Genomic DNA, 26064 nt, shown 5'->3' on the forward strand with positions numbered 1-26064 from the left:
ACTGTTCTTGTAAGTTGGTTGTTGAATTGTTTGCTTTGCAGCTCTGTGAGGGCAGGTACCAGGCATTCTCCAACATTGTTCTTGGTATGAAATCTGTAGGCAATGAATATTTGTTGAGTGAATGAACTGTTGGAATGAGTTTTTTCGAGTCGCAGGTGTAGCTAGCCTTTTGTTCAATGAATATAAATCATATTGAAGGAATGGGAATTGTTTAGTCTGGAGGAATAAATGGTCTGGACATTTGACTTCAGATAATCTATGAAGGCCCCAAGGCGGTAGGGGTGGGGAAGGGGTTAGAATGTTTGAAAGGAGGCACTAAGTTCTATGTTCATCAAGCTGTAAGAGTGATGCAAGCAGACATTAGTTAGGTGGGAGGCTGGACTTGGCATCTTCTAGCTGAAATTTTCTACTTCTCCCCTCTTGTGTGGCCAGCACTAGTCAAGCATAAGGGGAGGACACCCTTGCCTTCCTGGAACAAAACTCTGTTGGGAAGGCTCCCTAAGAGACCAGATCATTAGCAGTTCATAGTAGTTGGAGATGAGTTCTCAGAGAGTGGTCCAAGAAGGATTCCTGGAAGAAGAGGTAATCTGAGACTCGATAGGTTCAAGTCTAGGTGAAGGGATTGGCCTGAGAGCTTGGAGGACAAGGAGCAGAAGGAAGAGACCTAAGTCCATGCTGTGTTATGAGCTTTAAGCTCTCTCTCATCCATCAGAGTGCCCCTGAGAGGCTGGGCATTTCATAGCCTAATCATGCTGGGGGCACATGGTAGGTCAGTGGCAGGCCCCAAATTTGAACCCATCCCTGCCCCACTCCTCATGCTGTCTGATGATCTAGCCCCCGGCACATGCATTTTACTTATGCATTTGACCCTGAGTAATAAGTTGGGAAGTTCTGCTTCAAGTGGGTGATGTAAGCGGTGGTTGTGAGCACACTGTTTCCTAAGCCTCATGCTGGCCCCCGTGGTCTGACAAACAGGAGTAGACTTAGAGGACAACAGGTCAGAATTTTGCAATGGAGTGTCTGGGAAATGTTGATGGATGAATGATGAGAAGAGAGGTGGAGGTGTGGGTGGGGCTCCTGCAGGCTCCTCCTTACCCGGCTGCCTGACTCATTTTGTTGGTTTTGGAAGGCTTCCTTGCTCCATCAAGCCCAGGCTCTGCTGGGACGAGGCGGGGAGCCTGGCAGATGCTCAGTTCTCCTCTGCTGGTCCAGCCCTCAGGACTCAGCGTGTGGTTAAATCAGCCGTCCCAGCCGCCTGTGCTGGCTGCCCAGGGCCCCGATGCTGGTCTCTGCCCTACCCAACCTCCCCCCACAGGCGCTGACACAGTGGGGGCTCAGTAAATATTGGTCGATGCGCGGCAGGCTGCTGGTTCTAATTTTGTTCTCTGCTTCTGGGTCACCACTTTTTTTTTTTTCTTCTAACTTTTCTCATCCTGCCTCTCCCAGCACTGTGAGGTTTCATGGGGACAGTAAGTGGCCACTGATTCTAGGTACCCCCTGCCCTACCTCCACCCTGCCGGCTCTCTTGTACTGTCTCTGGAAATCCCCCACACTGGGTGGCCTCTGGCTGAGCCACAGCCTGAGGCTAAGGTTCTGGGAGTGTGAGCTGGAAGCAGAGAGCACGTCCTTTTAGGGATATAGGAGAGCGGTTACGTGGGAGGGCCAGGGAAGGCTGGAGAAGAATGGGCCTGTTGAACCCTGGGCCTCTTGGGCAAGGCCAGGGACTGGCTTCAGGCTGTGATATTTGCACTGTATTTCAGAGGGGGTTTTGGCTTGTCCGCGAGGGGAGTGGCTTCCTGAACGAAGTTCTTTTGGTGGGTGGGAAGGACCACAGTCTGGGTAGTTTTTCTCAGAACTCCAGAGACCCTGTAGGGGGTCTTGAGCACCATGCTGTGAGACTGTTGGTTTTCTCATGAAGTCTGTTGAGACAGACACAGAGGACTGTATCATTATTAGCCTGACCATGAGTACTGGGAGAACACTCATTATTTATAGAACACTGAGCAGTTTTTGTAGTCAAATTATTAATTTTACAGGTTCTAGGTTTTGTGCCATACTTAGAAAATTTGATCCAACTCCTTGATTATAAAAATAATTACGCATGTTTTCTTGTATTGTTGTACCTACACAACACACTGGGACACATCAGTGATGCATTTTAAAAAGTGAGGGGAAAAACCCAAATACTCCAAATCCCACCACTCAGAAATAGTCATCACTAATATTAGGTGAACATTATTCCAGACAGTCTTCCAGGCATGCTTACAGATAAATGGATATAGAGAAATAGACATAAATGCTCCTGTGACACAGGGGGACTGACAAGTTAGGAGACTGGGGTAAACATATATGCACTGCTATATATAAAACATAACTAATAAGTACCTACTGTATAGCACAGGGAGCTCTACTCAGTATTTTGTAATAAGCTGTATGGGAAAAGGATCTGAAAAAGAATATCCATTCTTTATATATAATGTGTAACTGATACAACTGATTCACTTTGCTGTACACCTGAAACCAACACATTATAAGTCAACGATACTCCAATAAATTTTTTTAAATACTCCTATAAAAAGAGTATTAAAACTTTCTTGAATGTAACTGAAGAAAAAGAAACTGTAGTAAATTTAAAGGAATTATTATTATTATTTTACAGCTGTTTATCATGTAAGAGGAATATCCAACCATCTTAATGCTTCTCAAAGAGTGGGTTACTGACCACATGCATCCGAATTACCCAGGGTGTTCTTTTTTTATTGTGAATGTTTATTTATTTATTTTACAATATTGGTTTTGCCATACATCAACATGAATCCACCATAGGTGTACACGTTTTCCCTATCCTGAACCCTCCTCCCACCTCCCTCCCCGTACCATCCCTCTGGGTCATCCCAGTCCACCAGCCCCAAGCATCCTGTATCCGGCATCGAACGTGGACTGGCGATTCGTTTCTTACATGATATTATACATGTTTCAGTGCCATTCTCCCAAATCATCCCACCCTCTCCCTCTCCCACAGAGTCCAAAAGACTGTTCTATATGTCAGTGTCTCTTTTGCTGTCTCGCATACAGGGTTATCGTTACCATCTTTATAAATTCCATATATATGCGTTAGTATACTGTATTGGTGTTTTTCTTTCTGGCTTACTTCACTCTGTATAATAGGCTCCAGTTTCACCCACCTCATTAGAACTGATTCAAATGTATTCTTTTTAATGGCTGAGTAATACTCCATTGTGTATATGTACCACAGCTTTCTTATCCATTCATTTGCTGATGGACATCTAGGTTGCTTCCATGTCCTGGCTGTTATAAACAGTGCTGCGATGAACATTGAGGTACATGTGTCTCTTTCAATTCTGGTTTCCTCGGTGTGTATGCCCAGCAGTGGGATTGCTGGGTCATAAGGAAGTTCTATTTCCAGTTTTTTAAGGAATCTCCACATTGTTCTCCATAGTGGCTGTACTAGTTTAAGCTGTGAAGAAATGTGTCTTTCACAAAAGAGATGACTTGCTAAAAGACCCCAAAAAAGGCTTAAAAAAAAAAAAAGTGAGTCATATCTATAGTTACTTATTTCCATTTTAGACAGTATTTATTGACTCTGCTATGAAAAATGAGGGCATCAGCATTTTCACATTTTTTCCCATCTCCTTTCCATCTTTTAATTGTGTTAATTCTATTATTAAATTGTCCATGATTATAACATTTAGATTCTGTCCTGTAACTGTAATCCCCATAGTTCTTAATTCTCATTTGAAGGATTTTAAAGCTTACCTATTATTATTTTGTATTCCTGGAGCCCTTCATTTTTGCTTCTCCAATAAAATTTTTCTTTTTGTCATTGTTTAGCAGCAACATTTAGCAGCATTTCATTATCATGTCATTCCCCCACTCCCCACCCCAGAAAGGGGACTGGAATCTCTGACTTATTTCATACTTGACAATTTCTGTTTGTTGTTTTTACCAAATTTGTAAGATGCTGGACGTCACAGCTGGGAATAATATTCATTGGTTTGTATTTTCTTTCTCTAAGAATTATATAAACTTTGTTATACTTCTGATACTAAATGTCACTACGGGGAAGATGAGAGCAGTCTGAATTTTCTGCCCCTTAAGTTTTAGTATATCTCATAATTTTTGGAAGAAAATACTTGGGGTAGGAGGAAGTTTCTTCTGGTGGCCTGGTAAAAAAGCTTCTTTAAGTTCAGTAACTTAGCTGGGCAAAGTCCCAGTGTTGAACCTTCTGTGTAAAATTTTTGTGAAGTACTGTGTGTTAGCTGGTTTTAGAAAAGGCAGAGGAACCAGAGATCAAATTGCCAACATCCGCTGGATCATGGAAAAAGCAAGAGAGTTCCAGAAAAACATCTATTTCTGCTTCATTGACTATGCCAAAGCCTTTGACTGTGTGGATCACAATAAACTGTGGAAAATTCTGAAAGAGATGGGAATACCAGACCACCTGACCTGCCTCTTGAGAAATCTGTATGCAGGTCAGGAAGCAACAGTTAGAACTGGACATGGAACAACAGACTGGTTCCAAATAGGAAAAGGAGTACATCAAGGCTGTATATTGTCACCCTGCTTATTTAACTTATATGCAGAGTACATCATGAGAAACCCTGGGCTGGAAGAAGCACAAGCTGGAATCAAGATTGCTGGGAGAAATATCAGTAACCTCAGATATGCAGATGACACCACCCTTATGGCAGAAAGTGAAGACGAACTAAAAAGCCTCTTGATGAAAGTGAAAGAGGAGAGTGAAAAAGTTGGCTAAAGCTCAACATTCAGAAAACAAAGATCATGGCATCCGGTCCCATCACTTCATGGGAAATAGATGGGGAAACAGTGTCAGACTTTATTTTTTGGGGCTCCAAAATCACTGCAGATGATGACTGCAGCCATGAAATTAAAAGACGCTTACTCCTTGGAAGAACACTTATGACCAACCTAGATAGCATATTCAAAAGCAGAGACATTACTTTGCCAACAAAGGTTCCGTCTAGTCAAGGCTATGATTTTTCCTGTGGTCATGTATGGATGTGAGAGTTGGACTGTGAAGAAGGCTGAGTGCCGAAGAATTGATGCTTTTGAACTGTGGTGTTGGAGAAGACTCTTGAGAGTCCCTTGGACTGCAAGGAGATCCAACCAGTCCATTCTGAAGGAGATCAGCCCTGGGATTTCTTTGGAGGGAATGATGCTAAAGCTGAAACTCCAGGACTTTGGCCACCTCATGAGAAGAGTTGACTCATTGGAAAAGACTCTGATGCTGGGAGGGATTGGGGGCAGGAGGAGAAGGGGACGACAGAGGATGAGCTGGCTGGATGGCATCACTGACTCGATGGACGTGAGTCTGAGTGAACTCCGGGAGTTGGTGATGGACAGGGAAGCCTGGTGTGCTGCAATTCATGGGGTGGCAAAGAGTCGGACACGACTGAGCGACTGAACTGAACTGAACTGTGTGTTATTTCAATCATCAGATTCTGTTTTTCCTCTCATTTCAGGGAAATCCTGTGGCTTTTTATCTTTGAACCTATCTTCAGTTGTAGTCTTGGGTTCTTTATTTCAGGCACATCAGAAATAACAGTTATCCCAACACTGGTGTTCTGTCATCACTACGTGCTTTCATTTGTCTTTTCCATCCACATTCACTTTGCTTACCTCAAACCTTTTGTCAGTATTTCCATTTGAAATTCCTGGCAGAATTTAGTTCTCTGTTCATTATCGTCTGTGTATTAGTTCATCAGTGATGTTTTCTTGGTCTTTTTTTGCTAAGCCTGCATCTCCTTTTGTTTCTTCCCACCTTTGAGCCCTGGTTTTATTGTGTGAGTGTTCTAGTTGAGTAATTTCAGAGTGAGGCTATAGTGAGGGATTGCTGTCTCTGGAGTGGTAGTCTCCTTTCTGTTGACATCTCTGGCCTGCTGTCTCTTCTCATTGTGTTCATGCCAGTGCTTTTCAGCTCTGTTGGCTCTAAAATAAGGTAGTGACTTTCTTCCCACCACAATGAAGCGAGTTTGTCCCCCTCCTCAATGACAGCAGTACCAGGGGCCAAGTATTTGTGCGGTGTTCTCTGTGGAGCCTGAGTTAGACAGGTGGCCAGATTGGGCCTCTGTTCTGGGACTTTGGTGGCGCCCAGTGGCAGGGTTCAACCCTGGGTTACTGGGGAAGCGCTCCGTCGTGCTGAAGGAGGAAGAGGGCCCATTGCAGGTGGACAGTTTCCCCAATTCAGCCTGTGGCCTTGCAGCCCTTACTTCCCTTAGGGGGAGTCAGCCCATTGTTCTTGTTCCCCTGTCACCCGCTTCTTTGTTTTCCAGCACCTTTTCCCACTACTCCCCACTGGAAGGGGAAGAAGACTTGGCGGCAGGTTGCCTGTCTCTGCATCTGGGGAGGGTTAGTCAGAATCCTCCTGCTTCCTCCGGGCCCAGCCAGGGCCGGGAGACGAGCCACAAGTGGTGCTTCCTGCATTCCTTTCCTTGCCTCTGCTTTGGAAGTTATTATATCAGATTATGCTTCTTGCCTTGTTTGCTTGTTTTTGGTAACTTTGGTGGGGGGTAGGGAAGGAGGCTTGCTTTTTATTATTATTTTTTAACTCAATAATCAGGGGAAGGAAAAATCAAGACTCCATTTCAATTCCCCATCTTAATTCAGAAATCTTTATTTTTATATAGTGTTTCAACATGCATTAGCTTTCCTAATACACAAAGCTCTGGATTTGCTTTCCTCTGTCCAGAATAAGGAAACTGACCTAGTGAGATCAGTGAGATACTTGTTCAGCTGCTCAGTCGTGTCCAACTCTTTGCAACCCCATGGACTGCAGGATGCCAGGCTTCCCTGTCCTTCATTATTTTCTGGAGTTTGCTCAAACTCATGTCCATTGAGTCAGTGATGCCATCCAACCACCTCATCCTCTGTCGCCCCCTTCTCCTCTTGCCCTCAGTCTTTCCCAGCATCAGGAAATGAGTTAGCACTTCCTATCAGGTGGCCAAAGTATTACAGCTTCAGCATCAGTCCTTATAGTGAATTTTCAAGGTTGATTTCTTTAGGATTGACTGGTTTGATCTCCTTTCTGTCCAACGAGATCAAGAATCTTCTCCAGCACCACAGTTCAAAAGTGTCAGTTCTTCAGCACTCAGCCTTCTTTATGGTCCAACTTTCACATCAGGACATGACTACTGGAAAAACCATAGCTTTGACTAGGCAGACCTTTGTTGGCAAAGTGATGTCTCTGCCTGTTACTTGAGGTACTTGGGGTCACTGCATATTGGACCCCTTCCGCTAAGCCCAGCGGTCCTTCTGTTGCTGAAGCTGGCATTCTCCTGGTTACTAGCACCCGTGACTCAGAAGACAAACGCCAGGGTTTCTGAGTCCTCAGAACCTCCACCTCCACCCTGAAGCCTAGCTTTGTCTTTGGTCTGCAGGTTTCAGGGGTTTTTATACACCTGTCCTGAGGTATAGGTGTATAAAACATACAGTTGTAAAGGAGTACGTCAAGGCTGTATATTGTCACCCTGCTTATTTAACTTATATGCAGAGTACGTCATGAGAAATGCTGGGCTGGAAGAAGCACAAGCTGGAATCAAGATTGCTGGGAGAAATATCAGTAACCTCAGATATGCAGATGACACTACCCTTATGGCAGAAAGTGAAGAGGAACTAAAAAGCCTCTTGATGAAGGTGAAAGAGGAGAGTGAAAAAGTTGGCTTAAAACTCAACATTCAGAAAACAAAGATCATGGCATCCGGTCCCATCACTTCATGGGAAATAGATGGGGAAACAGTGGAAACAGTGTCAGACTTTATTTTTTTGGGCTCCAAAATCACTGCAGATGGTGACTGCAGCCATGAAATTAAAAGTCGCTAACTCCTTGGAAGGAAAGTTATGACCAACCTAAATAGCATATTCAAAAGCAGAGACATTACTTTGCCAACAAAGGTCCATCTAGTCAAGGCTATGGTTTTTCCAGTGGTCATGTATGGATGTGAGAGTTGGACTGTGAAGAAGGCTGAGTGCCGAAGAATTGATGCTTTTGAATGGTGGTGTTGGAGAAGACTCTTGAGAGTCCCTTGGACTGCAAGGAGATCCAACCAGTCCATTCTGAAGGAGATCAGCCCTGGGATTTCTTTGGAAGGAATGATGCTAAAGCTGAAACTCCAGTACTTTGGCCACCTCATGCGAAGAGTTGACTCATTGGGAAAGCCTCTGATGCTGGGAGGGATTGGGGGCAGGAAGAGAAGGGGACGACAGAGGATGAGCTGGCTGGATGGCATTGCTGACTCAATGGACGTGAGTCTGAGTGAACTCTGGGAGTTGGTGATGGACAGGGAGGCCTGCGGTGGCAAAGAGTCGGACACGACTGAGCGACCGAACTGAACTGATATGTCCTTTTGGCTCACCCGGACCACCTGCATCTGTTCACTCCTCAATAGTTAGCCTTTTATGAGGAGTGTCCACTGGGGAGACATTCCTATTAGGCTGACGGGTCACAGTCCTAGAATGGGGTGAGGAGTGGGATTGGAAGAAGAACAGTCTCTGTTGCCCATTCTGCTCACATCAATGTCCAGCCTCTGGACCAAGCAACACAGCAAGGCACTACTCTGTCCACACAAGGAGAAGTAAATGTTTGCTCATCTCTGGGATGGAGTGGACATGGGGGAAGTGTGGCGTGGTAAATGTAACAGCGACGTATGCTGCAGGACAGAGTGCCACATCCAGGAGGAGGTGCTTCTGGGCCACGTGAAGGGACGACGTGGGCAGGTAAAATCCTGACTGAGCCTCCTCCAAGGAGGGAAGGCACTTCTGAGCTCCCACGGAGGGTCGAGAGCAAGTGTGTCCTGTTGACTCTCATTCCCCCCCGCCCCTGCCCCTCGGGGGAGGGTTAGGTCTGGCGCCTTGAAGACAGACCTAAAGCACTAAAGTAATTTACTTCTTTGAACCTGAGCCAAGTGAACAAAGGGGTGGAGCGACTCCAGCTTCTGTTCAGTGGGGGAGTCTGGTCCTCTGAGCCAACAGCATACTCGAGCCTTTGTCTGTGTAGCTTGTTTTTAATGCCTGGCTCCACTTGCTCTTCTTGCTCCTCCTGGAAGGAAGGTGGCCCTGGGGCAGCTGGCTCAGCTCCCTGGGGGAGCAGCCCACCTGGGACCGCCCATTTCCATGCCCTTAATAGAACGGGCTTGAGCTTCCTCCTGCAGCTGAGGCCACACATCAAGGACCCCTGCCCAGCCTCACCATCCAGCCACTCCTAGAGTGTATGTATTTTCTTCCTCTCTTCTTTGTTTCCTCCTAAGAATCACTTATAAAGTTTCCCCCCTCCTCCCCTTAGAATAACTTCAGTGTCCATTGGAGCAGAAAGCTCCCCTCATATGTCTGCCAAAGGGCCAGGGTCACTTAGGTTTGAAGTGTCTTTAGTGACTCCAGGATCCCTGGACCAAGACTTCTTACTACCCTCCAGTTGTTTATAGATTCTCCTCTGACTCTTAGGTGGATTGGGGCGGGGTGCAGGGTATGTCTGGTGTGAGGGCCAGGCAGGAGGGCTCTGCCATCACCCACTCTTGGCTGCCGTGGTTGGGGGTCTACTGGGTTCCTTAAAGAGCAGATGCTGAGTAGATGCTTACCTTGACATGAATGCCCATCCAGGTACAATTACAGTATCTTGAGCCTCTCACCCTTGAAGTGTTTTTGCATGTCTCTTATTTCTTTCTTTAAAAAAAAAAAAAAAATTATTTATTTGGCTGTGCTGGGTCTTAGTTGTGGCACATGGGGTCTTCGATCTTTGTTGAGGCATGTGGGATCTAGTTCCCTGACCAGGGATTGAACCCCAGACCCCTATATTGGGAGCATGGAGTCTTAGCCCCTGGACCACCAGGGAGGTCCTGTGTCTCTGTCATTTCTAAGTATTCTGAAGTTGCTGCAGATAAATTGGATTGCTTGGTTTTTTTGGGGGGTGGGGGAGCCAAAAGCAAAGATAACTTTATTGGGGAAGCCAACAGTCTTGGGGAGAAGCTGGACTCCTGTTCCAAAGAACCAAATCCCCGTTTGCTGATCAGGGAGCAAGAGATTTTAAAGGGGAAATTTCAGGAATGCACTGGTACGGAGGGGTGGCTACATACAGAGGGGCACAGTCACCTTGAACTGTTCATGTGGTGGTCTGATCAGTGTCATCTTGACTGTTTTAAGTGCAGTTAATTTTCAATTCCAGGGTCAGTTTGTTCCCATTTCCTTGAGGTAAACTCTCAAGATTGTGTAAGATGGAGCAACTTATGGCGTGGCTAAAGTCTGGTCATGATTTAGTCAACTTCTTCCATCTGCTGGGGGCTTCAGTACTAAAGGATATGGCTCAGATTATGATCTGTAGCCCTTGTGTGCGTGCATGCTAAGTCACTTCAGTCGTGTCCAACTCTTTGCAGCCCTATGGAGCGTAGCCCACCAGGCACCTCTGTCCAAGGGATTCTCCCGGCGAGGATCCTGGAGTAGGTTGCCCTGTCCTCCTCTGTGGTACATTGCTTGTTTTGAAACTTGTAACATGGCCTGTCCCCTGAGACACACTTGGGCAGTTTCCCTCCACGAGTCTTTAGGGCATCTTATGCCTGGGTTTGGGGTACTTACTGGGACTGATAGAAACTGGGGTAGATCTGCTCAGGGACACACAGGCTTTGGTGGCTTCTCCACGAGACCTGGGGCGTGTATGTGTGTATCTTCACACAGCAGGGACAGTGGTTAAGTGCACCCTGACTTTAGTGTCACTTAGACCCAACTTCAGATCATGAAAATTTGGTTTCTGGCTTCACTGGTCTACTTACTGGCCATGGGTCATGCTCCCTAATCCCTAAACTTCATCTGTTGTTGCTGAGTCGCTGAGTCAGTCCAACTCTTTGCAGCCCCACGGACTGTAGCCTGCCAGGCTCCTCTGTCCATGGTATTCTTTAGGCAAGAGTACTGGAGTGGGTTGCCATTTCCTTCTCCAGGGAATCTTCCCAACCCAGGGATCAAACTCATGTCTCCTATATTAGCAGGCAAACTCTTTACTACTGAGCCACCAGGGAAGCCCTCGTTTGTTAGGCAGAGATAATTGTTCTACCTTCTCTTAAAGACATTGATGAATGTCAGATGCTTCAGTAAAGTACTGGGACCTCTAGCAGCTTATCTCATCAGCTATTTGCCTCCCCTTTCCTAAACCCATGCAAGCCCTCCCCTACTTCGTTTTAACTGCACAGCACATGCTTAGACAAATTCCACTATGGTCTGGCAGAGAACAGACTTCTTTGTACAGTGGGGTTTAGCTGTTTTAGACTTAAGATCCACTCTGCTAACTAACCATGATTTAACTTTGGTGCTTGGTAGAGACTTGAGAGCTTTTAGTCCCAAAATAGCACTTGTATAAACTACCCTCTTGGCTGGTGCCTAGCCCATTCACTGGTATATATTCACTGGAGTGACGGTTTACATCCCGGATTGGGTTGTGTGCCTTGTGTGTGGGACCTAGAGCCTATAATGTGCCAGCTGCGCTTGCACTTGGAACCTGTGTCCTGTGTGCGTGGCAGGCCTGGTGCAAAGCCAGCCACAGTGCTTCCTTTGGCAGCTTAGTATCTGACTGAGAGGGAATCAAAGTAGGGGAACCCTGCTAATGATTAGTCATATAATCATCAGAGCCCTGTTTTATCAAGTGCTCTCTTGCGTCTAGTCGCTTGCCAAAGCTCATGTCATTAGGTTTTCACAATAGTCCAATGATGTGGGTACCAATTTTACAGATGAGAAAACTGAGGTGTGGAGAGAGACTACGTAACTTGGCCAAGGTCACTTCTGGGAATCAGCGGCATGAAAATTCAAGCCAAGTCTTTTGACCCTGAGGGCCATAGTACACTACATCACTGCTCACAGTGATTCTAGAATGTTGACTCTAGTTAAATAGCTTGCCCAAGATCACACAGCTGGTAAATGGCAGAGTTGCCCTGCCGTTACCCACTCTGCTCTGGTGCCTCTGTCCACACCAGGCACTGTGCCAGAGCCCTGGGTGCCCAGGGAGATGTGGAAGTGACTGAAGCACCCGGGTTCCTGGGCCCCAGATTAAATAGGAGGCTCACTTCCCCCTCCTGGTATTTATTTCACAAATTAAATTATAACTCTCCTAAGGGAAATGATTAACTAAAGAAAAGTTGTCAGTTGTGCTACCAGAAGGTTTCATTTTTCTCTGTTCTTTCTCAGTTCTTAACTGTTTACGTAATTGTTCCACTTCTTTATTTAATGTTAAACTCCTGATTCTGCTTTTTATCACTGCATACTGTTGCATGAAATCAATATAATTCACTTGACCACAACACATCTTTCTGCCAATGGCTTTTTTATTTTGGGATTGCTTCTATTAGTGTAAATTCTAGAAGAAGTAGAATTATTAAAGGATTGAGATACATTTAGTATCATAACTTTTCCAGAGTCATTTAGATAGCCACTGGAATTTGTTGTTTAACCTCACTAACATTTGATTTAAAGTGTTTTGCTATCTTAATAAGTAGCAAAGTAGCACCCTCCATCTTTTAAATTTATATTCTTAAACCAGGGAGACCAAGTTTTGGGGGTTTTTTGGTTTTTGTTTTTAATTGGCTATACTGGTCTTCTTGCGGGCTTTCTGTAGTTGGGATCGAGTGGAGATTACTCTCTAGTTGCAGTGCGGTGGCGTCTCTTGTTGCGGAGCGTGGGCTCTAGGGCACGCGGGCTTCAGTAGTTGTGAATCACCAGCTTAGTTGCCTTGAGGCATGTGGAATCTTCCCCGACCAGGGATCAAAAACCCATGTCCCCTGCCTTGGCAGGAGGATTCTTAACCACTGGACCACCAGGGAACTCTAAGACTAGTAGTTCATATTGGTTCCCTAATTTAGGTAGTGTAGAAATAACTCTTTGGCGTGTTTGATGGTGTATATTTTCCCCAGTCTACTGCCCCCCACCTTTTAGTTGTACTTTTCATTTTTCAGATTTTTCCTTTGAAGAATTTCAAGCATATACAAAAGTAGAGAGAGTAGTATAATGAATTCCCATCACTTAGTTCCAACTCATGCCTAGTTGTCAACTCATGCCTAATCTTGTCTCATCTGTACTCTAATGCAAATATTCCCTCCTTTGTTATTTTGAAGCAAATCCCAAGTAAGATACTTAATCCACGACGATCTCCGTATCTCTAAAAAGATACAGACTTTAAAAGAAAACCGTAACCACATGACTTCCCTGGTGGTCCACTAGCAGAGGTCACCTGCCAGTGCAGGGGACCTGGGTTCCATCCCTGGTCTGGGAGGATCCCACATGCAGTGGGTAAACTAAGCCTGTGCACCACAAGTACTGAGCCTGCGCCCCCGAGCCTGGGCTCTGCAAAGAGAAGCCACCTTCATGAGGAGCCCACGCACTGCAGCTAGAGGGTAGCCCTCTGCTTGCCGCAACTAGAGAAAGTCCATGTGTAGCAAGGAAGACCCAGCACAGCCAAAAAAAAGTTAATTAAAAAAAAACACACACATAGTTTTTCTTTCCCTTTTTTAAAAAAACTACATATAATGATTTGACTGTGCTGTGTCCTAGTTATAGCACCGGAGAGTCTTTGTTGCAGCATGCAAACTCTTAGTTGCGGCATGTGAACTCTTAAGTTGTAACGTGTGGAACCTAGTTTCCTGACCAGGGATCGAACCTGGGCCCCCTGGACTGGAAGCCCGGAGTCTTAGCCACATGGACCACAGGGGAAGTCCCTACTTTTTAAGAATTTAGTCAGACCTGTTGAATTTGTTTTTATTTTCTGTCACAAAGAAGGATCGTTCTCAAAAGTTAGGCAGAGACTTAGAGAAGGGATGAAGGATCAGCTTTGGGACTGACTGGATCCAGAGTCTGAGGAGAGACCCTCCTGTCTGGAGCGAGCCCTGTGGGTCTGCAATGGAAGGAAAGGGTGGGTCTCTCACCTGGCTCTTCGCTCTTGCAGGCTCATCCGTCACCATGGAGCTGCTGCGCCCAGCCCTCCCCAGCTACTTCCTGCTGACCCTGCTCAGCATATGGACGGCTGCTTCTGAGGCTCGTGCTGTGTCCACAGGGATGCCCACCATCAGTGCAGCCTCTTTTCTGCAAAACCTCATGCATCGCTACGGGGAGGGTGACAGCCTTACCCTTCAGCAGCTGAAGGCCCTGCTCAACCACCTGGACGTGGGAGTAGGCCGGGGCAATATCTCCCAGCCCGTGCAGGGCCCGAGGAACCTCTCGACGGTAAGGCCTTCAGCTCCGCCCAGCACCGATTCTACCCTTTCAAGGTTCACAGTCTAGGTGGGGCCAGGTGAGCCTTGATGACAGAGCAGAGGGGCCACTTCTTGCCCTGCAGTCTGGGTCAGCTGGTCTGAGACTCCAGCTGCACCTCACAACCTTCTCCATGGGTGCACTGAAGCCCTTAGCCCAGGACAGCCATGCAGTAGGGGCTGCCCGCTGTCCAGACCCTGCCACAGAGCTGTACTGGGAACTCCTGGAACTGATGCTAGGCTGGGGTTCCTGGGTCAGCTTGTGCTTCTAATAGAGTTTTTGCAAAAAACTCTTTTTGCAAAACTTTGCCCATCATCCTGGGTGAGCCTCAAAGTACCTCCAGGTGCAGGTGGCAGATCTTCATTATATCCTGTATACAGTGAGATGGGCTTCTGTGGTGACTTAGACAGTAAAGAATCCACCTGCCATTGCAGGAGATGCAGGTTCAATCCCTGGGTTGGGACAATCCCCTGGAGAAGGAAATGGCAACCCACTCCAGTATTCTTGCCTGGGAAATCCCATGGACAGAGGAGCCTGGCAGGGTACAGTCCATGGGATTGCAAAGAGTGGAACACGACTGAGTAAGCAACAACAATATACTGGGATACTAAGGGACGCACCGTGTGTTCTGCAGGGACCAGGATTAAGACTCGGGTATTTTGGCTTCTGATTCTCTCTTCTGTCTTCCATGTCATCTTGGCTAATCAGAGTCTGAGGCCGTGTGTGGCAGCCAAATATAAGTCACCCCGCAATGTCTTTATACATCTTCTCTGTTCCCTGTGCTGAGTGTTGTGAAAAAGACAAAAAATGAGTCATCTTCAGGGAGTTTACTGTTCAGATGGGGAGCTCAACCAACCAAACACAGAGTTAGCTGATACTTAGATGAAGTGTTAAGAGGCTGTGGGTTGGAGAGTCATTTTCTGATTCAGAAATGACAGGAGCGGGTGAGTATGGGCTAACTGGTCAAGGAAGCTTTGTGGGTGGGGTGTTCTGGAGCTTCACCCTGAAGGAGAGCAGAGTTCAGAGAGGTCAAGTAGCCAGAAGTGGGGAACCATGTGGCATAGATGTGGAACCATGGGGGCGTGGCACACCTCTGAGTCAGAGGGGAGCCTGCCCCGGATTGGGGGCTCATGTAGCCTGACCCCAGCGACCTTCTGGTGCAGCACAAGGATTTTGGGGGTCACCAAGTCTAGCCTCCAGCTTTGTAGGCCCAGGAAACCCTCCTTCATCAGCCCTCCCAGAGGGCTGGTTCATTAGACACAGACCCACGTAAAACCAGTGAAAGACTGACGTGTGAGTGTCTAATTAGAAGTGAAATGGCAGTGTTTCAGGGGAATGGTATGTGAGAACCACTTACCTGATGCCTCCCAGGGAACTGAGAGCCCAAGCCCACTGGGCAGCCCACGCCTCTCCCTGGCAGACCCTGAATCTTCAGGTACTCCTCCTCCCTTCCCCAGTCTCTGCCAGCATATTCTTCAGGCTGCAGACATTACTGCACATGGCCCAGGAGACCCAGGAGACCCAGGAGACAGCATAGACACCTGTGCTCAGTGGCTCTGGAGAAGCATCTGAAATCTGCATTTTACTATAACAGCTCCCGGGGTTGTTGTGATGTGGAGCCAGATTGGGTATCTGGGAGAAACTGCATATTCAGGTATGCACAGAGGCATGTTTTCCAGCAGCCGCACCCTGGTCATAATAATTGGAATCCAGTTGTTTCCAGAACTTCTGGGTAGCCATTCATAGATGGGCGTGTGGAAGGCATGTCTGGGTGGCTGATCTCTTAAGATTACTTATCAGTGTTTTATGTTTAAGGACTACTTTGCTCTCATCCTTGGAAATCAGCCTGCAGATTCCATGAAAGTTAGCCAGTTCCATCTTCTATTCTTCATCTTGGAGAGCTCCTCAGGGGCAAGGTGTGACCTTGGGTCCTAAGAGGCTTTCTGCCCCTCCCTCTTGGTTTCAGTGCTTCAGTTCTGGAGAACTCTTTGCTGCCCACAACCTCAGCCACCAGTCGCAGATCGGGGAGCGTGAGTTCCAGGAGTTCTGCCCCACCATCCTCCAGCAGCTGGACTCCAGGGCCTGCTCCTCTGAGAACCAGGAGAATGAGGAGAACGAGCAGACAGAAGAGGGGAGGCCCAGCTCGGTGGAAGGTGAGCCAGGATGGGGAGGCAGGGCCTGGTGTCCATGCTTGTCAGCACCGGGACTGCCGGGGTGATCAGATAGAGCAGCTCACTGAATGATTAACCGGTTATCCTCCTCTTAGCATCGTCAGGAGGGGTGAACAGAAGTAATGTCTAAACTGATATCTCCCATGCTCACGAGACCAGTCCAGCACATCACCAGGCTGGGCAGTGTGGCTGGTGAGCGGTCAGTGTGAGGCTTTTGGACCACTTTCCCTTTTGGTTTTCATTAAACTACCAGGGGGCCAATGCCTTGATTTTTTGAGTTTAGCATTTAAGGCCTTTCTCAGTCTGCCCTCGTCCCACTTCACCCACCTACCGTCCTCCTCTGCCTGGACCTCTGCTCCAGCCACTGTGGTTCACGTGTATACACGTGGCTCCCTTGGGCCTGGATCGAGCTCCTGCAATCCTGTCCTGCTAGTGTGAGCTGCCAGCATTTGGTACCTGACAAATGCCACCTGTGTCCTGCCCCACGTCATTATTTAACTCTTGTGGTCTTTAGCTTTTCATGGGTTCACCTGCCCCTCCATCTGAAAGGTAAGCTACTTTGGATAGCAACTTTGGTGTATGTTTTCAGGCTTCTTCACAGCACCCAGCAAGAGACACTCGGCAAGCATTTATTGATGGGCTGGCAAAACTCTGTCTGCCCTGGTTGCGGCTGGGTTCAAAATGGGGAGTTGCACGCACCCCCAGCAGCAAGAGCACCCCCACCCGCAGTAATGGCGGCCCTCATCTGTTCTTGTTCCTCCACAGTGTGGGGCTTTGGTTTTCTCAGTGTCTCACTGATTAACCTGGCCTCTCTCCTGGGAGTCCTCGTCCTGCCCTGCACGGAGAGAGCGTTTTTCAGCCGTGTGCTCACTTACTTCATCGCCCTGTCCATTGGAACGCTGCTCTCTAACGCGCTCTTCCAGCTCATCCCAGAGGTGCAGTAGAACAGAAGCATGCGCGTCCTCTCTCCCCGGGGTGTCCCTGCCCCAACCTGTGCTCCAAGGCCCCTGACAGCCGCCACCTGAAACACTGACGTCTTCTTCTAGTCAAGGGACCCGAATGACTTCTGCCTCTGAATCTCCAGGGCCTCCTGTCACTCCTGGGGCACCCAGGTCGGCCTCTGGCCTCTTCAGGGGTTGTCAAATGCAAGGCTGTTAGCACTCACCCCCATCACCACCACCACATCATCACCATGCTGGGGATCTGTCAGCCTCCTTCCCCAGTCAGTGCCTTTCCTAAGCCCAGTTGGCAGGGCTTGAAAGGAAAGTGGTCAGTGGTGGCTGCCCCTACCCTTGGTCCTCCTGATCCCTGCCAATCTAAGTAGAGGCCCTGGCAGTACTCAGATGTGGCCACCAAGAGATGATCCATCTGGAATGAGGTGGAAGGAAAGAGGTTACCAACTGAAAAGTGGAACTGGCTTAAAAAGATCCTTTTTTTTAAAGCAGGCCCTAATCCACACAGTGTGGGCTTCCTTGCTGGCTCAGTGGTAAAGAATCCACCTGCCAGTGCAGAAGACACGGGTTCGATTGCTGGGTCAGGAAGATCCTCTGGAGGAGGCGATGGCAAGCCACTCCAATATTCTTGCCTGGGAAATCCCATAGACAGAGGAACCTGGTAGGCTGCAGTCCATGGGGTTGCAAAAGAGACACTACTTATGACTAAACAAAAACAGTCTGCAGGATACAAAGCCAAACACAGAATCAAGACTGTGAAACAAAAACAAGTGAAGTGACCTGCAGCCCTTCACACCTTGCATCTTGACTTCTTCCTGATAGGAGTGACTTCCTGGCGCCCCGACTTGACTGTTTTGAAATATTCGTTAATTTTGTTCTTTAATTGTAAACACTGAGGAGCTTAAAAAAAAAAAGGCCCAAGGTGACAGTCTGCCCACCTGTCAACTCGGGCAGGGACGTGCAGTGGGGCAGTGGGTGACGTGCCCCCCTCCACTTTGAGAATGTTGGCTTTGCCTTCCATAGGCAGCTGCCCACCTTTCCCAATCAGAAGACATCATGGGGATTTCCCTGGTGGTCCAGTGGCTAAGACTCCGAGCTCCCAATGCAGGGGCCCTGGGTTCAGTTCCTGGTCATGGAACTAGATCGCATATGCTGTACTAGCGACCAAAAAAAAAACTCTATGGGATGCCGGCCTTACCTTACCTGTTCCTGCTTCATGATGAGAGAAGAAATTTGGTTTAAGGTGAACCATCTCGATGCTATGTCAGAATTGCACATGAATCTAGCAAGCACTTCTCAGGGCAGGCCTCATCTTGGGCTATTTTTTTTCCAGCTCTGGAAATTAAATTTATTAATTTTTTTTTTTCAAGATCGGAAATGAAATGCTGTGTTGCCTGTTGAATAGAAATACAATAATGATGCATACTCTACCTCTGGCCTCACAGGGGAGGCTTTGTCCTGCCCGGAGTGTGTGACTCTGAGAAATGGAAGAGGAAATATTTTTGGCAGGGCGATCTTGGAACTCTGTTCTCTATGCTGCAGCCCTCTCAAAGCAAATGGAAACAAACGAAACCTGAGGGAGTTCTCTGGTTGTCTAGTGGTTAGGGCTCCAGGCTTTCACTGCTGTGGCCTGGGTTCAGTCCCCTGTTGGGGAACTAACATCCTACAAGCTATGCAGCCAAAAGAAAAAACAAACAAAAAACATAGAGGGAAAAAATGGCAAGAAAACCCGGGCTGTTGAGAGAGTGAATTCTGCGGGCATCGGGCCTTGTTTGTTTATCCTTTCTGTCCTGCACTTCTGACCTGGTTGTGTCCTGTGCAGTGCTGAGCAGGTGCGAGGAGTGTCCATGTGCCTGCAGCGTGGGTTGGATGTGCAAACGTGTATGTGCAGCACAACGGTCTCTTCCCGGGCTCTCGTTTCCTCTCCCGGACAGCCCTCGAGTCCAAAGTCCGCCAGGCAGCCTCTGGCCTGGCCTGGGGACACTTCGGCTAAGACTGAAACTGCCCTGCCAGGCACAGCAGCAGGCAGGTGGGACTCGGCCACCAGGCAGCAGGGCAGGAGAGAAGCAGCGTTCCAAGACCACCTCAAGCTCCTCCCCCATTTCTCCTGAACTTGATTGAAGAAAATTTCATCGGACTTGAATCACTAACAAATGTTCTGTTTCTCTCTCCCTCCCTGCTTGTCTCTCTCTGATTCTTCTCCTTTGTCTCCTTTGTTAATATCTGTCAACCAAACCCCTCCTGACCACTCCCTCCCCCCAACCTGCCTTCCCTCAATGGTGGCTGCCATACCCTGGGGCATTGGCCCTCGTCTCTGTCCCGGGTGGGCCTGGCTCCCCCTCTCCATGGCAGTTTGGGGGTACGGTCTCCTCTGCGTGACCGTCATCTCCCTCTGCTCCCTCCTGGGGGCCAGCGTTGTGCCCTTCATGAAGAAGACTTTTTACAAGAGGCTCCTGCTCTACTTCATAGCTCTGGCGATTGGAACCCTCTACTCCAACGCCCTCTTCCAGCTCATCCCTGAGGTATGACGAGCCAGGGCCCTCTCGAGAGCACGCCACCTCCTGGGGGACTGCGGGGTGCAGTGGGAGGACCACCCCCCATCTCCACGGATGGTGTAGCGAGGAGATCTCTCCTTTTGGAAAGTGAAGACGGGACACAGACACGAACAGGGAGAGGCAGTTTGAGCAGGGAGTAGGTTTGTGAGCTGGTACAGATCCCAGCTCCCCTTGTGCACTAGGGCAAGTCACCTAACCCCTCTGTGCTGCAGTTTCCCCATGCAGAAAAGGGGAAAAATAATAGGCTGGACCTCAGGATGAGGTCATGAGGGTTCTATGAGTTCATGTTCATAAATCACCTGGTGCTCGCTACCTACCAGGTGAAGAGAGATAGTGTAGTTAGGTCACATAATGGCCCCCAGTTTAGAGCTTTGGAAATCAAAGGATTTCCAAAACCGGAATCAATAGGTCTCAGTGAAAAAGAATGGTTCTCCTCAGTAGGGCATAAACTTCTAAAGACCCTCTGTCTTTTGTATCAGAAAGTAAGCTGAACCCAACAGTCTGGCCTCACACATGTTGACGGCCCCATTGCCCCTTCACCTGGGCTAACCAGGACACCCTCCATGGCAGAGGAGGAGCACTGTGTTTGTAAGGTTTAGCAGGGCCCAGAAGGAGTTTCTGATGCTGTGTGGTCTCCTTGTAGACCCGCTGATGCAGGAAGCAACCATGAGGTGCTTCACTGTGGGTGGTCTGACAGGCCCGGACCAGCCAGAGGTGAAGCAGAAAGATGATGCCCTGCGCTTTGTAGCACTTCGTTTTCCACGCTGTGGTTTTGTGTTTCTTGAGTTGATCCTCAGATCACTTCTGTGATGTGTAGGAAACAAGGACTGTTTGACCTTTTTAACAGATGCAGAACCCGGCCTACACAAGAGCTCATGTCCTGGTTCTTTTAGTGGAGAACTGTTAGTTGCCTCTGTCCACTCCACTTTCCCTTAAGATGGTTTGACTGTCTTGGAAAGTTGGCCTGAATGAGTCATTTCTATTCTAGAACTTGACCTTTAATGTCTCTTAGAAAACTACACTGGATTAGAGACTGCATTTTGTCTCTTTAAAACAGAAAAGAAAAAAACACTTAGTTTTTAAGCAACCCAGAGTTCCTGGTTCTGATGGCCACTTTTATCTGGGGCCCATCCATGAGATGGCTGGTGTTTGCTCTTGAGGCCCGTTTTCTATCAGAAAACTGAGGAGCAGGTCAGCAGACACTTTCTCAAGTTCCCCGCCACTGCACACAAGTTAGGAGCTTCACTGGGAATGGTTCTCCTAACTTCTACTCCTGTCTGCTTTCCCAAGGATTTTTTTTTTTTTTCCTACCATAATAAGCGAAGTTTCAAGAACCCAAAACAAACTTCCCCAGATTGATACATGCAGTAATACTGTCTGCTCCCTTGGCTTTGTGGTCACTGGGAGGTCTGCGGTCAGAAAGATGCTGCAATTCTTAAGGTTCCATCAGGGAAAGGATTTCCCATTTTAGAAAGTTTAATTACGCCATCTCCCTGTGTGTTTACATGCAGGTCATCCAGGGAGACTAGATAATGACAAAAATAAACACAAGTGTCTCCTCCTTAAATACGGAATTTGCCGGCAGAGTCTGCCCTTATTACAAAGCACCAGGAGGAAATAAAGACAGGGTTGTTGTTAAAAGTTCTGCATCCTTGTCCGAGGCTGTTCTTCCTGAAAGTAAAATTCGAAAGACGATCTGATGTCTTTTTTCTGATGTCAGAAAATCAGCTAGAGAGAACCCAGCAGATCTGGTGGCATGACATGAGGAAAACATCAAGGGTTAGATTTTGCTGGAAAAAGATGAAGTAGATGGCAGGCTTGTCCCAGTCTCTTCCTTTCTTGGAGTCAAGGAGGTGGTGAAAGAGAGGAGAGGGGACCAGTGAAGTTCAACTCATTTTGTTTTCCTGGGTCCACAGGCTTTCGGTTTCAACCCCATGGAAGACTATTACGTCTCCAAGTCTGCAGTGGTGTTCGGGGGCTTTTATCTCTTCTTTTTCACAGAGAAGATCTTGAAGATGCTCCTTAAACAGAAAAACGAGGTGAGCCCTAATTGTTGGTAAAGGAAGTGCCTCCCAGGAGAGCATCGTCTCAGAAATCTGTCCCAGGTGTGCTGTTAACCTCAGTGCTGATCCAGTGAGCTTAGCTGGATCCTCCCACCATGGATTCAAACCCACAAACTTCCTGAGTAGATAAACCCACGTCACTTCAGAAAGGGGACAAGCAGGGGGCAAGGGCGAACCAGAAACCAGATACCAGATCTGGCCTGTGTGCCTCCTCCCAGGCAGTAACTTGCCCTCTTTATCTTATTCTAGATTATTTCCTTAACAGATTTTCAGCCCTTGAGGAGATGTAGGAAGGGCACTGTATATGAAATATGTCCGCAAGGAAATGAGACCGGTTTTTGTGATGTAGGTCCCAGAAGTTGCCTTTGGTGCCTGGCTCCTAGTTTTCCCCTAAACAGTTGCTGAATGGGATATAATCAGCCATTGCGAGGAGCCTCTCTTAAGCACCTGTGCTGTGCCTCCTGACAGGAATAAGCACTGGCCCCTCGGTCACTGCTCTGAGATACATCCTATGCCAGCTGCACGCCCCACCCCGCCCCTTTCAGCTTTCTCCATTGCCTTGCCCTCGGCTTCTGTCTCTCCATTGCCTGCTCATGGTTTCCCAGACAGTGGGAGTGAGGTTCTCCCGGTGCTCGTGGCACTTGCTGGGTGGATGGTTTTGGTGAGCGTTGCTCTGGTTTGCCCCCCTCTGCACGGTGCCTCTAGCATCATCACGGACACAGCCATTATACCTCTGAGACGCTCCCCTCCCAGAAGGACCAGGAAGAGGGGGTGACAGAGAAGCTGCAGAATGGGGATCTGGATCATATGATTCCTCAGCACTGCAGCGGGGAGCTGGACGGGAAGACCCCCGTGGTGGACGAGAAGGTCATCGTGGGCTCCCTGTCCGTCCAGGTCAGCGGGCTGTCCTCCACTGGGAGATTCAAGTGGGGACTGGGAGGTGGGAAGGGGTTCCACGGTAACAGCCTTGATGACTCGGACCTGCCCTGAAGGTCTGTCGTCCACCCTTTGACCTGGGGGCCTTGGGGTCGGGCTTCCCGGCAGGACCTGCAGGCTTCCCAGAGCGCCTGCCATTGGCTGAAAGGCGTACGCTACTCAGACATCGGCACGCTGGCCTGGATGATCACCCTGAGCGACGGCCTCCACAACTTCATCGACGGCCTGGCTATCGGCGCCTCCTTCACTGTGTCCGTCTTCCAGGGAATCAGCACCTCAGTGGCCATCCTGTGTGAGGAGTTCCCACATGAGCTTGGTAGGGGCCCGGGCACTGCCCCCACCCCAGCCTGGTCCATTGTGCTGCCTCCCCACAGCCCTTCAGAACACAGACCATGTTCAGTGAACACATTCTCTGTGCTGTGTGAAATCAAACCACTGATTCTCAACAGCCGAATCAGTCACTGAAAACCGATCATTGGATAAGGACACTTGGAGGTCCAGTGATTAAGACTCTGCACTTCCACTGTGCGGGGCACAGGTTTGATCCCTGGTCAGGGAACCAAGGTGCTTCGTGTCACACAATATGGCCAAAAAACCCGGAAAATCGATCAGTGGAAATTATGGAGTTTTTACCAGCATGTTTGTTTCCCTTTAGTCCCATAACCTGTGGCTCAGTTTCCTCACTTCTACACTGGGATTAATAGTGGTACCTAGCTCGTTGATTCATCGTGAGAAACATGGAGGAAAAAAATCATGAAAAGGACTTATGGCATGCCATTCATTAGACTTAAATTTTTAGTATTGGTTATCTCTTACATCCTATTAATCTTACAAAGGCTGAGCTGCATGTTTGAGGTCTGGTGGGTAGAAGAAAGAGATGAGCCAGTTGGAAAGTCCTTGGTTTTATCAGAAGGAGAGTGTAAAAAGCCTAGACTTTTTTGAGGCTCAGATATTCAAGGTCATATCCCAGCTTTGCCATTTATTGGCTTGTGAATTTGGGCAAATGACTTAACATCTCTCCATCTCGATTTTGTTTCCTATAAACACCATGCATTACAGTTTTGAGGAAGGAAGCTCCTTCTATTTCACCATCAATCAAAAGAGAAATGAGGCCATGGCTAGGTGGTTTTCTCTTTTGAAAATCCTATGCATTGTGTTCAGCCTCTAGGCTGGACGCACATGGCCAGCCTCATAGATGCAAGCTTGCAAGCATCCTTGGTGTGGAGGTCAAGGGGGCCTTAGTCTGTCATTATGAGCTCTAGTCTGGGCTGTCAGGATTTTCACCCAGCCTCCATCCGACACTTAGGCAGTCTGTCCTCATCAAGTTGTGTGTCCCACAACCTAATATGACTCTTCTGTCCACACCCTCCCTTCTCATCCTCCCCGCTGTAGGAGACTTTGTTATCCTGCTCAACGCCGGCATGAGTCTCCAGCAGGCTCTCTTCTTCAACTTCCTCTCTGCCTGCTGCTGTTACGTGGGCCTGGGCTTCGGCATCTTAGCCGGCAGCCACTTCTCTGCCAACTGGATCTTTGCACTGGCTGGAGGAATGTTCTTGTATATTTCACTGGCTGATATGGTAAGTCTTCTGTAGTTTTAATGCCTTGTAGGCAAAACTGGATCAGGTTATTAAGTTCATTGAGTGGGATGACAGCTAAGGTACATTAGTTACTTTGTTTTTAATAACAACTTTATCAACAAATCAGTTCATGTGTGTGCACATGCTGTCGCTTCAGTTGTGTCCAACTCTTTGCGACCCTATGGACTAGTAGCCTGCCAGGCTCCTCTGTCCATGGGATTTTCTAGGTAAGAATACTGGAGTGGGTTGCCATGCCCTCCTCCAGGGGATCTTCCCAACCCAGGGATCAAACCCAGATCTCGTATGTCTCCTGCATTGCCAGGTGGATTCTCTACCACTCGGCCATGTGGGAAGCCCAAATTTGTATAACACACCATTTACCTATTTAAAGTATACAATGCTTTTTTTAAAGGGATATTAGATTTTTAAAGGATGAAAAGCCTATGTTCCTTGGGCATATGTCACTGAAGAAAATGATCTATCTCAACTCCAGGGTCCTTACCTAAGTATCTTTTAGATATTCATAGATAAATAGAAAGAAGGAGGCAGGAAGGGAAGGAAGGAAAGAAAATAACCCATAATTATTCTCTCTCAGAACACCACCACTTGGGTTTATTTCTTGTTTCTTCACAATGCATCGTGTTTGTTTTTAAACAACTAATCACACTGAATATGCATTTCTGTATCCTAGTTTCTTTTTTCACTTAATACATCCTAGACATTTTTCATGCTGCATATTCTTTAAAGGCATCCTTTTCAGGGAATTCCCTGTCAGTCCAGTGGTTAGAGTGCCGCACTTCCACGTCAAGGCATCATCTCCACTGCTGGTATTTGGTGGGAGAATGTACTCGATCCAGAACAAGAATCACTGGCTCAGAAAGGCTGCATTAGTTTGAGGTTTTAATATGTATTGCCAAATTACATTATTTAACAGTTTAACATTGCTTAACCTTCCTTTACGTTATTAGCAGTGTCTGAAAGGGTACATTGTACTGTGCGCACTGACGTTTGTTTGAGTTTGCTAGTTTAATACCTGATTTGTTGCATCTTTTTCTCTAACGCAGTTGATTTCTTTCCTTAAGGGCATGACATGTTCTTTGGCGTGTTTGATTGCATTATTTTCTGTATCCTTGGAAAGTATTATTTTTAAAAAATCATTTGTTTGTTTTTGGCTGCTCTGGGTCTTCATTGCTACATGCAGGCTTCTCTCGTTGTGGCGAGCCGAGGCTGCTCTTCTTGCAATTCCTGGCTTCTCATTGCTTCACTTGTTGTGGAGCACAGGCTCTAATGTTCACGGGCTCATTAATTGTGAAGCACAGGCTTAGTTGCTCCAAGGCATGTGGGATCTTCCCCTACCAGGGGTGGAACCCATGTCCCCTGCACTGAGAGGCAGATTCTTAACCATTAGACTACCAGGGAAGTCCTAAAAAGTAGTATTTTTCATGAGATGATGAGAGTACTGACCACCACAGTCCATCCTCAGCCAATGGGTTAGGATATTTTTTGTTCAGTCCTTGGGTCAGGAAGATCCTCTGGAGAAGGAAATGGCAACCCAC

General features: G+C 47.7%; 1 protein-coding gene across 5 annotated transcripts in view; it reads left to right on the forward strand.

Annotated features, from left to right (window-relative positions):
• The window catches only part of SLC39A14 (solute carrier family 39 member 14), a 51456-nt gene that overhangs the window by 21125 nt on the left and 4267 nt on the right, over positions 1–26064 (forward strand). For 2 of the 5 annotated variants that reach the window (XM_086416188.1, XM_086416190.1), the window contains exons 2-8: positions 13949–14226; positions 16220–16406; positions 19730–19899; positions 21849–21971; positions 22701–22889; positions 23040–23247; positions 24324–24508. In XM_086416188.1, coding sequence (XP_086272314.1) covers positions 13963–14226; positions 16220–16406; positions 19730–19899; positions 21849–21971; positions 22701–22889; positions 23040–23247; positions 24324–24508 — 1326 coding nt within the window. In that variant the 5' untranslated portion in view covers positions 13949–13962. Of the gene's footprint in view, positions 1–9068; positions 9246–13948; positions 14227–16219; positions 16407–17189; positions 17360–19729; positions 19900–21848; positions 21972–22700; positions 22890–23039; positions 23248–24323; positions 24509–26064 lie in introns of those variants that run through there. The other 3 variants (XM_086416189.1, XM_086416192.1, XM_086416191.1) reach the window with 3 other exon arrangements.

Source organism: Bos grunniens, chromosome 8 (assembly GCF_055505025.1).
Source record: "Bos grunniens cultivar Pamir isolate PY7600 chromosome 8, Bosgru_T2T1.0, whole genome shotgun sequence".
Lineage (NCBI taxonomy): Eukaryota > Metazoa > Chordata > Mammalia > Artiodactyla > Bovidae > Bos > Bos grunniens.